At 39.9% G+C, this 16,017-nt stretch overlaps 1 protein-coding gene across 10 annotated transcripts in view; it reads right to left on the reverse strand.

Annotated features, from left to right (window-relative positions):
• Positions 1 to 28: 28 nt before the first annotated feature.
• LOC111572501 (protein shisa-6-like) overlaps positions 29 to 16,017 on the reverse strand; it is a 109,281-nt gene continuing 93,292 nt past the window's right edge. For 2 of the 10 annotated variants that reach the window (XM_035950939.2, XM_035950937.2), the window contains 5 exons: positions 10,230 to 10,292; positions 8,932 to 8,952; positions 4,692 to 4,844; positions 2,328 to 2,431; positions 29 to 2,100 (listed from right to left, as the gene is read on the reverse strand). In XM_035950939.2, coding sequence (XP_035806832.1) covers positions 1,240 to 2,100; positions 2,328 to 2,431; positions 4,692 to 4,844; positions 8,932 to 8,952; positions 10,230 to 10,292 — 1,202 coding nt within the window. In that variant the 3' untranslated portion in view covers positions 29 to 1,239. The remainder of the gene's footprint in view (positions 2,101 to 2,327; positions 2,432 to 4,691; positions 4,845 to 8,931; positions 8,953 to 10,229; positions 10,293 to 16,017) is intronic. The other 8 variants (XM_023276191.3, XM_035950938.2, XM_055004615.1 and 5 more) reach the window with 4 other exon arrangements.

Here is a 16,017-nt window from a genome sequence, read left to right on the forward strand (position 1 = left end):
CAACACAGACATCTCTCAAGGAACGATGTTGCATGTTTAGAAAAATATGGATGGTTTATTTGACCCCACTTTGACAAGCATTATAATCCATTTCGATGGTGTTCAAGTCTTCTGATGTCGATGAAACACAGTCTATATCCAAATATGAACAGTGATATATCTGTTGTCAACAACGCATCCATTCACTTCTCATCCTACAAACAGTTTTGCAAAGAGACATACAGTATAGTATTAATTTATCCTGTCAAATACTCAGTTAAGTGGGTTTCTATTCTGAACTCACAAAACAGTGATGATTTATAGTTGTTTTTTAAGAGTCTATTGAAAACAGACAGTCTTATGTAAAGTCCATCCAGTACAGACTTGTCCAAAGTACTGCTTCTATAATAGCTTATTTACAATCATCTACTCGAAGCAAAAAAAAACCTGCCATTGCTTTAAGAACAAAACAAGCTAGCCATCACTATTCAAACTGAAAAATCAAATCAAAAAGGGAACAGATTTTTTTTATTGATTGTGCTTTGTAACCCACAAAACCACTTCGTTTTTAGAAATGGAACATCTGTCAGAGGCACCAAGTAGAAGTGCTGATAACAACCATTTCTCTCACTGAGATTCTCTAGAGCTATGAGTAGGATGGGGCGTACAAATGGCAGTTTTTTTTAATTATTCATTTATTTATATATTTATAAAGTAATTACAGGCTCATCCTAGTTCATCACCTGTGATGGTGTTGTGTTGCACCACAGAAGTTACGGAGAAATTGGGTCTTGTGTTTAACCATGCAAAGCCCTTTAAGATTTGCCAGAAAAGGTCACAGAATAGATTTGTTGGACAAAGGGGGCTGATAAAAGCTTAAACAGACACTATCAGTGTTTTCCCACTAAAACAACACAGAATGAGGCCGAAGCCTGTGGATGAATAGGATAATTTAGACAATGGAAATAACAGTAGGCAAGTTAGCTGGATAATACTACACCTCCCCCATCCACAACCCTCTCTGGCTTAATATCTAGCAGGGCCTGTGCAGTGTACAGTGTAGCTCATTTTTCCAGTCTCTCACAGTAAGTTAGTGGATGTTCTTGGTCCTGGAATCTCTAACTGTGCAGGGACCTCAGTCAAAGAAAGTGAAATCACCACTATTCTACTCTAAAAGAAGGCCAGTGTATCCACGTACCCCAACCCCCTGGCACACAACAGTGCTTCCTCCCATGCAGTTCAAGTAGTCCTTGGCTTCTGTTACACAGTCACCTCAGTCTTGCTGCCTGTGCGGTAGTGCTGTGGCTGTTGTTGCTGCTGGTGGTGCTGTGGGATGTAGTGGAGCTGTTCCACAGTGTGAGTCCGTCTGGCGGCAAATGCTTGCCTCTTGTTTGTTGTCTGGTTCATGACTAAAGTGTTGGAGTGGCCAGTTCCTACTGCTCCTGGTGCCCCACCTCCACTGCCACCACCACCGCCTCCATTGTTAGAGGGACTGGGATGGGAGTGCATTTTGGTCATCTTGTAGCGATCCATGAGAGGCGTGGTTGGTATGAACACATCTGTGTGTGAGATGGCACGGGACATTGACTTGTCGCTGCCACGAAACCCCCCAGAGATGCTACTGACCATGCCACGCTTCAGTGACATCATCAGCTTGTCCGGTGAGAGCAGAGGATCCTGGGACAGGAGGCGGTCTTGTGAGTACAGGCGATCTTGTGAATAGAGGCGGTCTTGGGAATAGTGGCGGTCTTTTGAGTAAAGGTGGTCCTGCGACAGGAGCCGGTCCTTGGAATACATGCGGTCCTTGGAGTACAGGCGATCTTGGGAGGTGTGGCGGTCCTGTGGAAGAAGACGCTCCTGGGATCGAAGACGTTCAGCAGACAGGAGCTGTTCATCGGAGAGGATCCTGCCTCCATACGGGGACATACTATTAGAAGACATGCTATATTCCTGTTGTGGGGCCCTTTGCGGGGATAGGACGCGGTCCTGGGACATGGCCCTTTGGACACGACGGGGCCTTTGCCTTTGCTGAGACTGCTGCTGTGAGGACTGTGACTGAGGAGGGGCCTGGGAGATGGAGGACTGTGGGGGCTGGCTCTGAAGCTGCTGCTGTTCCCGGTGCTGTTGAGAAAAAGATGAATGAGGTGAGTTTATTCATAAGCTGAGGGCTGAAAGCTTTGCCACCCACTACTGCAGAAATAAAAGCCAAGCTATATACCTCCTAACAAATTCAAATCTGGAGACTCAGAGATAGCACTTGTGCTTTGCCTCATAGATGCATCAAAATTGCAAAGTACATGACCTTGTTTTGAAGCCTTTGCGGTTAAATTGAACACTCGTGTACCCACCTGTTCTTGACTCATTTTGAGAACATGCAAGGGAAGAGTGCCTCTTGCTGCCAGGTCGGGCAGGTGGCGCTTTCGAGTGTAGTAGTCTTCAACTTCTTTATCTGCTGCAGAGTACATGGGAATAAAGAAACAGAAGCAAAAAGGTGAAGAGGAGATTCAGGGAGTGAAAGAAATAACATGGGTAGGTGTTAGAATGCAAGGGAGAAATCAGATAAAGTGGAATTGGAGAGCATTGCACATAATGCAGAGACTAGTGTTGGCGAACCCATCTCTGTTTCACCTTTCCAAGCTCATGGAGGGGAATAGAAAATAGAGGCAGAGGATCACAGTCAGACAATATTACATGCTAGGCACATAGCATCCACATATCCAGACTTCATCTGGGATTCTACAGGCAGCTCTGGCTGTGGGGGCAAACTTTCCAAAGGTCATGTAAAAGTCTGTAAACAAACATCATCAAATCATACATACATGAAGCACACAGGCACCTCATATTTACATGCTGGAAAGCTAATTGTGTTAGTGCAAAATCATGTCAACATTGAGAGCTGCGAGTCTTTTATTATCCTCGAGTGGATGTTTCATCCCTATTCATGTGTGCAACCAAAAAACAAACAAGAAAGCATGCATTCAGAAGCAGTTTAAAAAGACAAGAATACATTTCTAGAGACAAGAGAGTGTAGGAGTGAATTTAGCATCAAATTCATGCCACACAACACAAATCCATGCATAAAGACTCGACTCTGAATACATTAACACACACACAGTGACGCACATTCACAAAAACTCTGTCAAACATCTTGTGAAAAAGACAGATGCATAAACCATTTAAATATGGAAATATTTATAAGTCTATGAATGAATGACCGTGGATGAATGTTTAACTGTCATTCACAGTTCGAGGTGAATGCCAGAGTCATTTATATGGTGGAAATAAATTATGGAGAGCAGAACTCTCCAACTTATTCAGATGACTTTTGAGTGTGAGCCTGCCTTTTTCAGTAATAGGTAAAGCAATGTTCACAGCACCTGTCCAGATTACACTCAGCCAAAATCCCCATCATCAGCGAGCCATGGGTGCTTGCTGCAAATCGATTCATTATGAGAGATAATAAAAACAAGATGTTCCTTTCTCAGGCACAATAGTCTTCAAGGTCTGGGCAGGGCATTGCAAACTCATCAACCATATTACCATGGAGTGAATGAATAACTCGAACTGTATACTGTCCTGCACTGCAATGGGCTAAATGCTTTTTCTTCAGTTTGATATCAATTTGCATTAATAAGCAGTAGCATTCTTCTCTCTTATTATCTCAACAATGAAAATGCTGTTCTATCTTCCCTCCAGCACAATCCAACATGATCTATCAGTGTGCCGACACTAGTTGAGCAACAAAAAGAAACAGCAGAGGCTTTTGGCTATTTGCTGCAACAAATAATTTGCTTTGGAAGCAAAAATAAAGTTTGGAAGACTGAAGGACACTGCCTAAGGATATTTTCCCATTTGAGCACTGCCTCTTTGCAGGGCTTCTATCTCTATTTGAATTCACTTTGTTTTGTTTTAACACCCATCACAAACTATTACGTTAATTTTGTCAAGCATTTCTCAAGTAAAAAGATGGTAATTTTGTTGTTTTTTTATCCTCTTTCAATGCAACTGAGAACCAGTAAATAGCACTGCATCTTGCAAACCCATTGTACCATTTAGTTTGATGGTGCCTGGCAGCTACAAGTAGGAGCCAGTGTGGATTGAGCCCTGATGGGATGAGCTGTTAGATCGTCATCCCTCATTTTGACTGCAAGCCAGCAGTGCAGTGGGGCAGTTGTGATGAAATTCCAGAAGCCTTAAGGAATATTTGCATTTCACTTAGAGAATATCATGAAACGAGACCTCATTACGCAGCAGAAATCCAGCGTAGCACCACTAAATCAATACTGAGCCAGGCCAGGCACACGGAGCCGCTTAATGTACTTAAACGCTGCAAGCAAAATAGTGGCTGCAGCCTTTAAGTGGAGACAAGGGACGCATGGAATATCAATGACTCAATTTTTTTTTTTTGAGATGAAGGATCAGAGAAGAGAAATTGATACTTTCTGATTCAGAATCAAAGCTCTCTCCATCCTCTCAAATGTTTACTTTAACGGGGACTGCAAAATCTCCAGAAAAATGTGTATGAGTGCTTTTATCTACTGTTTGATGTCCTCAGCACAGCAGGCAGATCATTTTCACAGCTGAAGCACTTTGGAGGCCCTCAGTATGTCCCATCAGGAATCAGGATAGCAAACTTAATGCAGTACTCCTATCATGCAAGGCATCAGGGCAGAGAGCCTACTCTTGCATTAGTGCAGTGAATTTGGACCTACTGAGTTTCTTCAGGGATGAGAATCGGTTGAGGTCAGCTTTGACGGCCACCTCGTAGGAGGGCGGCAGGTGTGAGAGGCTCTGGAAGGAGCGTGAGAAAGACAGGTCGTAGGGCTCCGTCTGCGATGTCAGGATGCCACTTATCCGATTATTTTCTGGAGACACATACATACATATACAGAGACAGAAGAGGAAAGAGGAAAAAATGGGGCAAGCTGCCTACTCCTAACTCCCATCCCACCCGAAAAAAACCTAGTAAAATCGTGACCCCAAGCAACCGTCGCAGAAGACCACCTGCTGAAGTAGAGAAAAAAAAGAGTAAGCTGGCAGACAGGCTGGAGTTTTACTTATACAAATATATCCTAGAGGCAGAGGTGCTGTGAAATAATCTCTGAAATCATCTCATCGCATTAAGTAATAATAAGTGGTTGGATTCGTGAAACTCAGTTATTATTGTGTGCAAGTGAATTCAGTTGAGTAGCAAGTAAATAATTCATTGTTGTTGCCTGGGCGGTTATTGAGAACATCATAATTCTGGGACTTCAGAGGTCGTAATGATCAAATAGGCATAAGCATGAGTTCTTAGTAACTGGTCTTAGTACTGTTTTATGAACATGACAGGGTCAGAGTTCAACAGCTGAGTTATCATACTTTAGTAAGCATCATTTTCAAACTTAAGCAGCTTAAGATGCCATAGAGCCACTGCAGAGGGGGGAGGCCAAGGGAAAGAATGCTGAATGTGCTTAAAGTTGCCTAATTATAAAAATGTGCTCTGTTACTTGCACTGCTATCTTGTTAACCTGAATCTTTGTTTAAACAAAATTCAGCTTGATTTGTTTTATTAGCAATTTCTCTAATATTGGAAATGAGTGATAAAAATTCACTTTTGTTTAGTTTAGGTTCTTAACGGGGGTATGAACCACTGAGATATACAGTGATAGCAGTATAGTATAGAGTGGTGTTTAATTCAATTCAATTCAATTCAATTCAATTCAATTCAATTCAGTTCAATTCAATTCAATTCAATTCAATTCAATTCAATTTTATTTATATAGCGCCAATTACAGATCAAATTGTCTCAATATGCTTTACAGAACCCATATGCCTGAACCCCCAGAGCAAGCCCTAAGGTGACAGTGGCAAGGAAAACACCCTTTTAACAGGGAAAAAAACTTTGAGCAGAACCCGGCTCTTTATGTGGGGGGACCCATCTACCTGCTGGCCGGCATCATTGTCTAGCAAACGTTCTTTGGCCTGTTACAGACACATTTCATTTGAGCCCTTTTGTAGGCCATGCATGTTAATCAGTTGCAGCAGATTTTAGTGCTGTCACTTTTAATTGGAGTAAAATCAATTGCATGTAAATGTTGCTGTATCAGGACACTAGATGATTAACGGTAACCATTCACAAAATACCATGAAGCATCACATGTGATTTGATGTCATTTACAGAAAAATGCAGTTCAAGGTATGAAAGTAGTTAACACAAACCAGCTCATAAGACAATTCTTTAAAAACTTCCAGTATTACAGTACAGACTGAAGTTGACTGTTTCTAGGCCAAAAACAACATTATAAATTAATGTTACTGCTGGATTATAGCCTTACATTGTGGAAAGGGCTTTGAAGTAGTTTTTTTGACACATGATAAAACATAAAGAAAATGTAATTTGATAGTGCCTACCAATGACATTGTTGGTCTACACATCCCTACTTATTGTTTTATATGTGAGCCAACATTAATATTACAACCACCAGGACTTAAGTGTTATTTTTCCTCATCTTGCCTTTAAGGTTCAGCATTACTTATTCAAGAAAACAGTGTCACTCAGCCAGGGGGTCAAGCATCTGCCTTTGAGAAACGATTGCATATCTAAAACTCCAACTTGCTGGTGGCAGTGATGGGAAGTTAAGGCGGACACACCAGGCACTCAGCGGAGCGCCTGGTGTGGGACTGACTTGACAGGTGACGTGGTGGTTTGACAGGAGGAAACAGCGGTCCAAAAAAGAAAAAGAGGGTGAGTGGGGGTGAAGGGGACAACACACGAGACAACACACCAAATAACAGATGTGTGCAGGAGAGTGACCCCGCTAGTGACAGCGTTGTGATGTGTTCAGGGACATTTCACAGAGTAATGCCCAGACTGACTGTTGTTGATAAGACGTGATATGATGCCAGGAAGACGTACGATGAGTGTGACTGGACCCAAGCCCTCTATTATTCTATACTCTACTCTTTTTCTTTATCTTTCCTTCTCACACATTCACGCACACAAACATTCTGTCCCATTCACCAGCGTCTGCCTTGCTCTGTCAATCTTATCTGTCCTACCATGCTGCCACCCACTTTCCTCCGGTCCTTAATTCTTTCTTGTCCATTCCATATTCCCTCCTCTCTTATTTTCTTTCTCACTCTTGCTCTGTCTCACTTTACCCCTGTGAGCTGTGAGTTTGTCACGCAGTGCAGAGCAGCAGCATGGGTACGGCTCCTGACCAGCCTCCAACGGACAGATTAAAAATAGGGCTTTAGTAACTGCTGTAGGATGGAGAGAGAGAGAGACTGGAAAGAGGAGAAGAGATGGAGATAAGATAATCTAAAAGGGACAAAAAGGAGACTGAAATACAAGAAGAAAAGACAAAAAGGAGTGTGGAACGAGGAGTGAAGCTCGAGAGAGTGGGACGGAGGGGTGGCAGCAGGGCCGGGAGGCAGCAAGGGATCCTGGGAGCTTTAACGGATGTGAACGATTTGTGAGTGGACTGTCTGCCACACTGCATCAATAAAGGAGGAATTGACTCACATTGTGGCATGCTGCAAGCTATCTCAATAGCAAACACATTTAATTGCTTCATCACGATGGACAGTACAACCACACAGACCTGGCTCACATAGTCATCTAGTTGCAAATTTCAGCAGGAGCTTTTACAAGACTGGATAAGATTGGTGATATTCTATATTTTTCTTATTGCCAACAAATCACATGAAAAGGCCGAAACCAGCAATGAGTTGATACTAGTATTACCTCTGTAGCAATAAACTGGTGCTGGACTTTGCATCACATGTTGCTACACTAAGATGAACAAGACCACTGCCATTTATTTGGAGTCAACCTCGCATCTATCCTGATAACTGAATTATCATTCATTCAGATTGACACTTTGTCCATCTTAGCAGATTTCTTGTTGCAGCATGGTTTACTTTGTTTTTGCACTCACTCTGTCAGTAGCATGTTGATCTCATTTTGTGTCGACAGTCTGACATTAGTAGTTAGCAGCTTTAATGACTGAAGGAAAATTAGAACACTTTTTGTTCATTAAGTGGACTTGCAATGTTTACAACTGTGTCATTCTCATGCATGGTTGTTGATATTTTTGTGGCTGTTTTTCATCCAATATTATTATGGTCGTAGCTACAGAGCTAGCTAGTCATGTTGTCATCTGTTGATTTGTGGACTACTGTTTTAAAACAAAACTAGTTTTGGAATTTGGTTGTTTTGAAATCAGATGAATCTGACTGAGAACATGCAGTGACTTGTCAATCACAAGGTAGCCCAGTTTTAAAGTATGCAAAAGTTCATCACCTATTTTACTCTTAAAGGGATCATATTTATGAAATTAACACCATGCTGTATTCAAAGTCCTGAAACTAATGATTAAAACCATAAACTTGTTAGGAAAATGTTTACTTAGGTAACAGACTGGATGAGAAGAAGAGTAATTTTTTCATAGACTTTAATACAATCTGATTTCTTTTTGCAACCACAGAAATCTCGCCATGCTGGCTGTTGGGGCCAACATGGGAATATGTAAAGGAATATTTGCCTCTGTAGGCATTTTTATGTGTCTCAGTGAAGTTGGTTGCATGATACAGTTTCCCTGTTGAAGCTGTAACATGGTAAATGCAGCATTACACAATATTGTTTTGGTTTTGTTTTTTTTATCTGATTTATTGTCAGTAAGAAACATACATGACACAATCAGTCTTTAACACATCAGCTTGTACATTAGCATATCAGCTTTATATAGTTTTCTGGGACAATTCTGGGACTCTTTAGCTGCACATGGCAAACCACATTTTCTTGTCAAACTAACGCTACTTAATTCAGGTCTGAAAGTACGCCAGTTTAAGTGGAAGAAAGGAAGACAGATGTAGGGGTTGGTTTGGTGTGTATGTGTACACAAATGTGTGCTGGAGTAAAATAAATGAGTACTCACCCTAAATTAAATGTATGTTTATATGACTTACCACGCCTCAATGATCGGTGAGCTACCAAACCCAAGTGAAAAACAAATATTTCAGAAACATGTTGACGACGAGAGAAACAGAAGCTACTGTACACAGACATCCTCCATACTAAGCATGACTAGCACAGAAAATCCCCTCTCAAAAAAATAACTTCAATGAAATTAGCTCTATCCTTTGCTGGCATGTGCTGTACATTTCTGTCTGTGGTTGCGTAGTTTCTGCTTGTGATATGGAGCAGTATCTCTGGGTAGTTTCAGTTGCAGGCCGCTGGCAGGGTCATGGCAATGGGTTTTATCTAGAAAATACACTGCATGCTGAAATTTCAAGGATTTCAGGGAGCTACTGATCAAAGCCTCTGTGTTATATGTGTTGTTGAAATGGATTTTTCATGTTTCCCATGGATCTCCAAGGCATTTGTTCCCAGTATGTGGTTTGCTGATCTGTGAGTGTGCTTCTGTGTGTGTGTGTGTGTGTGTGTGTGTGTGTGTGTGTGTGTGTGTGAGTGGACCACATGGTCAATTACATCCATAAAGACAGAAATGCAGAATTCAAGCATTTGCTCTGAATGTTCGAAAGCTAGCAAATATCTTTTTTTGTTTTTGTGGTTGACACAGACAGAGTATGAATCAAATGGAAAGATCAGAGTGATTTAATCAACACAGAAGGCAGTGAATATTCAGCTTATGGCCTCCTTTTCCTTCCTTTTATTTCTGCCGTCTTTCCGCTCTCCAGCCTCCACCTTGTATCATTACGCAACTGCTACGCCTCACATCTGCCAGTCTGCGACCCCGGGCCAGCCTCCACTCCTTCATAAGAGCCGTTCCGAACAAATAGCTGAATGACATCAGTAATGAAAATGCTTTGTTGTGATGCTCCTCTCAGGCAGCATGAGGTTATGGTGATAACTTTTGTTACTGAGGATAACAGCAAGGAGCATCACAGGTTCTACACGGTCTGTCAACCACGGGACAGTATGACCTTGACAGAACATTAAGTTGATCCTCAGCCAATTGTATTCCCTTTTTAAAAAACAACATGGGCAGCAACTGATCCTGCTCCCAGAAAAATGTTCATGGCTATGAGCCCTGACACTTCTGTGATTCAATCTCCAACAAAAAAGCCTCATTTTCAATAAGAGAATGGATTCGCAGTGGAGTGAATTGAAAAGGGGACCATGTCAAGGGTTTTTTCACACATACATGTCAAGCACTATATTCTGCCCCGGTCCAGATTGCATCTTAAACCAGAGCTGAACTGTGAATTCGCTTGAATGTCCCCTCTCCCTCTAATTCTCTTACCATTCTTAGGTGTGCGTGTAGGACTACCTAGAGCCACATGGTTATAGTTGTGCTGATGGGTACCTGCAATGACAAAAGCAATGAAACATCCATTCAGTGTCCATGAGAGACGTTCTGTGTCAGCTCAAATACAGAGTGTTAGCAGTGTGAGGCTGATAATTAAAGAGATAATTCACCAATAGCTGGCAATGTTGTCTTTTGGTAGCAGTTTGAGAAATGCCTTTATACAAATCACAAAATACAGATTTATGTGGAGAATTTGTGCATTTTTAATTGACTTTAAGAGCGTAAATAAGACAGTGTGCCACATCACCATTCTTCAATTGCTGGTAAACATATTCAGTGGGTGAAATATTCCTTTAATTTCCTCAAATTAGGGAAATAGACATAAAAAGAGATGAGAGAGATTGTGGGATGAGTGATTCTAAGTGGAGTCCGCTGCTAACCTCAGCATTACCCCGCAGAGCATGTTTACATCAAACAGAATCCACAAAGTCAGAGGCTACAGTAGAAACATTAAGGAAGAAAAAAGTATATGAAACAGGGCTGGCATGCAATATTAATCACTCTCTGTCCTAGAGCACACAGGCACTCTTATTCTTTGGAAGCTGTATTATTTAAGAGCAAAGACACAGAGACGACGTTTATGTAGAAAAGAAGATCTGTGAAATGTAGAGTGCAGTCTAATGCAAGAAACCACCAGCAGATAAATGAAACATGGTCATTCTGACTATGCAGACACCATGCTTAGTAAAAACCTCCAGAAATGAATAAAACACAGGCAAACTGAGAAATACATTCCATTGTTTACATCACACAGTTTACCGAAATACCCTGCAAATAGAAGAGAGATGCTGGATGTGTGGTGTTTTAAAAAAGAAAAAATATTACTATTTATCGTCTAATATTTGTTACATTTGTTTCAGTGGATTTAAAAATGTCAACACTAAATTTCTGTACTTCACACAGTGTGGCTTTTAGCTGCTTGCCATGAAGTCTGAAAACTATAACTGTTTTCATATAATTGTCAAGCAAACTTGAAGCAAACTTCTGAAATGTTGCAAAAAAGAATAAAAAAATAAAAACTGCATCAGGCCAAACAACTGATTTGGAGCAAATAAACTAGATTTTGTAGTGTCATCAGAAGGTGACGATATAGGCTCTGTTATACATGACTGTAATAAAAAAAAAAAGGTAGAAGAGGCTGGAAACAAAACCAGTTGTTTGCCAAACATGAACAAACCTCAGAGAAGAAGAAACAAACCAAACTTTGACCATCTATAAGAGAAAAATGCACAGAAGTCTTTACGAATTGTTTCAAATTGGAAAAGTTGTAATTCTTCTTTAATATCAGCTGGTATGTGTTATGTTTCATAATGTCTGGAGAAAAAGACAACAAAGCAGTGGAAATAGATGATCAGTGATGTGAATCCACAATGTGAGAATTTATTGTAACAATGTGTTTATATCTCCCATTATACACATCAACCCTTTTTCAAAAAAGTCAAAACCACCTTGAACAAGCACAAAAACGTCATTGCAAAATAGGCTTCTTTTTTTTTTTTAAAAAACATTCACTTTTTTGAATATGCATAAAAATATATAATGGCAACACAGCTTATGAGAGAAATAAAATAAAACCTTTGGTCATCAATCAAAAATTGATGTAAATAGCACTGTGCTGCCCAAAGACAACCTGCAACAAAATTCAAAGAGTGTCAGGAAAGTTGGAGAGTGTTCAGCCCAGTCAGATGTGTTAATGTTAGTATAATGTAAAGAAATACTCACACAAACACACAATTCACAGTGTTACAGGAGAAAGGAATCAGGAATTTGTGTTATTCCTGTGTGGAGCTTCATTCTCAAAGCATGAGAGCAGAACACATGAATGACAGCAGCTGATGGTGTTCCTCGGCTTTCATATACTTTAACTACATCGCAGTGCTGCGATTCAGCAGACATTCAGCTCACAATCTGGCATGCCTCAAACTGATATCATACAGTCAGACACAGATGGAGACCAAGATTTTATAAGAGCCATCTCACACAGTGTGACATGTAATAATCATTGTTGCTGCACAGACCAAAGGGACCTTAAGCCATATGATAGTAATGACAATGGTCACAAATTTTCATTTGTAGACTGACTCTTAATGCCCAGAACTTAAAAAAAAAAAAATCTACCTGAATGAACATCTGTAAATGAACAATGAAGAATTCTATGGAGATATAAGAGACATACTTTTTAAATAAATCAATATCTCTGTCACTTGGTCAAAGTTAGATTTGAAAAGCTCACTTATTTTAGTTTCCCCTAATCAAAACTTCAAATTAAAGAGTAAATAACAGCTTTGTAACAATGAGTCAGTGACACTGACGTCAATGAATCAGCTGCAACTCTACACCACAAACTACTGTCTGGACTCAACAACAATGCAAAACTGTTTGCATTAACCTTTTTGAGTTGGGACAACCTGTATTTAAATTTAGTTTGAACTAAGTTTGGGGAATCAGCTTTTCCTCTCCAAATAAGACGCATTTAAGTTATACAACTCATTTAATGATTGGTAGAACGCAATAACTCCTAAAAATGGAATCCTTCCAACCAGTATTTCCACGTTATTTAAAAGAAATTCCCGAGCACCCGAGTAGCTCAGTAAAATAACAATCCTTGAAATGTAGGTTAGGCGCTGTTAAAATAAAAAACAAGCAATGTGGTGTTCCATCCTTTCTAAAATCCTCTTTACACAGTCGGATTCATCCTCTAATAAATATAATACCTAAGTGGGGGACCTCATGTACAGGGGCTGGTCCCCAACGCAGCAGCCTGGGTTCGATTCCTGCTCACAGCCCTTTACTGCATGTCTTCTCCTTCCTTCCCTGTCTGTCTCAACTGCATCTATCCAAAACAAAAAGGAATTCCCAAATCATTAATAACAGTTTTGACTTTGACAAACATTTTTGAAAAATTAAGCTCCTCTAATTAAATTGTCTTCTTTTTGATGTAGCTTTTAATAAACTAATTCTTTCAACATTGACATTTTGTCTAATTAACCTTTTTTTAAAAAAGTATTTTCAACTGTAGTTTTGTATTTGAACACAAGATATTTCAATTTTGAAAAAAAAAATAACAAGCAACAAATTTGAATTTAAATCACACACAATATTAAGTGGATACAGTAACCAACATTGTTATGTTCAACCCACCACATCAGAATAATGTTTAACATGAAAAACATTGATCTAAGTTAGCTGATTATATTTTTATCTTGCAATGGTGCATTTGAGTACATGGTCAAAACATCTGCAAAGGAAGATGTATTCTTTTTCTAACAAATTTGATGTAACAGTAATGAAGCACAACAGTGTTTCATTCATTTTGGTCACAATCGGGGACCTCCATATTGAATGCACTGACCTCACCTTCTATCTAAACTTGTGATTGTATTTTAATAACAGACCAGGATTCGGTTTAGTACAGGAACCTCCAGGATAGAAAGACTGAGATTGTAGCTACGATGCTCTGGGAAAAGTCAATGGACCCTAAAAGGATTACTGCATGAAAATAAAATAAATATTTCCCACTCAGCTTTCAGTACAAATCTTCAAACAATCTGATGTTTTTTAGTGATGCTGTAAACCAGTTGTGTTGTGTATGTATGACTGGAGAATTCCTATATTTGCTTGTGTGTTCTGTACTTGCAGTGCACTTCATGATAATGAATATATGCCGACGTATTTCTCCGTTTGCTTTCATTTTGTTTATTTACATATATATTTGAAACTGCAGTCCCTGGAGCTCTCTCAGCTCCATCACTCAGGCTTGTCCTGTCTCTGGTCACTGCCCTTTTTCCTGTTTTTGCTCTGCATTCCAAGGACGGTCTAATCAGCAGTAACAGTCTTCAGTGTTGTCGTCTGGGCAAGCAGAGCCATTTTAATTTTCAACTCAGAGAATAAACAACAGTTTTGCTTAATCATCTATCGATCCTACTGTGCAGGAGTGTTTGCGGATGACAGGGAATGTGATGCAGTGGTTTGGTGCTCGGCTGGGCACTGCACTGTGGAGGTGCTTTAGTTGAAAGATGGGACCTTTACTGAGCCCATTGTACTGCGAAAGTTGATGAATGACAGCTATCCGCAGCAGTGAGTAGGGAAGTGTGTGTGAGCGAGGGTTTGTGTGTTTGCATGTGAGGAGGAGGCAGCATTAGATGGAGACCCAATCGTAGAATGTTGCTGTGGCGACACGTTTATTTGCTGTCTGCTGCTGTGCCTGTTTAAAAATGTATTAGAGCCAACTGCTGAAGCATCCATTTACATCTGTCACAGAAGTGAAGGAGGAGAGTGAGGCACAATGTGCTCACAGCATAGGTTTCAATATTTGCTCGAGCTATGGAGATAGATGAGATGTGTCTCTTCTGTGTCCCTCCACTGGCTTTCTCTTTTGTCATATCAATGCTTAACACTGACTCTCACAGAAAAGATTATTTGAAGGTGGAAATTTACAGACATGAGAGACTGCTCCTTTCAAATTTATTAAATGAACAGCACTGCAATATCAATTTAAATCTGTTTAGATACTGACTGTGGTCTAACGGATAATTTACCCTGCGGCCTCATGCTTTGTGACACATTGGAGTTACATGTCAACCCTGTATGCGCTAATTTTAATTTTGTGAAAGTCATTACGTGTTTGGCAAAGCTTGTCATGTCTGTAACTTTCAAAATTAAAGTCCTAGCACAAATTGTTAATCACAAATAGCACTATGACTAATCAATCCTCTGCTTTTTAAAGCCACCACCGATTTCCATGAGTTTAATGTTCTATGCAATGTTCCTATTTTCAAGAGTAATTTTAAGATGTCACAGCCAACAAGAGTATACATTTTGATATAGTTGGCTACATAACATTTTTTGGAAAATGCTTATTTTCATGAATTCACCCGAATTACTCATAAATTTAACAGGCTGGTTCTTTTTTCTTGAAAGTCAGAGGACATAAGGGTGTGATACAAACAGCTTTTTCCCTCTCAGACTACTTTTCATTAATGTGAATATGTCATCCTCATAAGCACATGGTCCTCATATCTGAACTGCATGCTGTCATATGCAGATTTCATGAGCAACATGGTGTTGAGGGACAAAAAGAAAGTCATCCAGGTGAGTTCTGCTGACAGGAAAAAAAAACCTGGTAAGTAATAAACCTGTTTGCTTATATAGATTTCAGCTAGCAACAGTGAGCTGGATAATTAGATTAGCTTACTATTAGTTTAGGTCTAATCTTAGTAACTACTTGAACCTTGATGTATAGTGAAGTTTCACCTATATGTCAAATATTGTGCAAGTACAGTTGGTCTCTCTGTCACTGTGGTGGATATTTTTCAGTGAAGTTGTGAACAACATTAATAACAATATAAGCACTCAGAGAGCGCAGTATTCTACTGAGGCTGTTCATTCCCCCATATGGCAGAAATGCAGCATTTTTTTTTTTTTTTTGACATGCAGTATTTGTTTATTAGTTATTGATGATCAGAAATCATGGCAACACAGAATGTGGCCATTTAATATAGATGTACCCACAAATAAAATGACCTTCCCCGAAAATTTCATCCAAATCTGTTAGTCCATTTTTGAGTAATGTTGCTAACAGACAGACAGTCAAACCAGCGCCAGTCGTCACATAACTCCATCTTGTTCCTTGGTGGAGTAACAAATAAAAATGACCTATGTCTGATTGACAGGGTGCAAAATGTTTTGTATCCCATGCCTGACAAAGACTTCAATTACAATA

The sequence above is a fragment of the Amphiprion ocellaris genome, chromosome 18 (assembly GCF_022539595.1).
Source record: "Amphiprion ocellaris isolate individual 3 ecotype Okinawa chromosome 18, ASM2253959v1, whole genome shotgun sequence".
Lineage (NCBI taxonomy): Eukaryota > Metazoa > Chordata > Actinopteri > Pomacentridae > Amphiprion > Amphiprion ocellaris.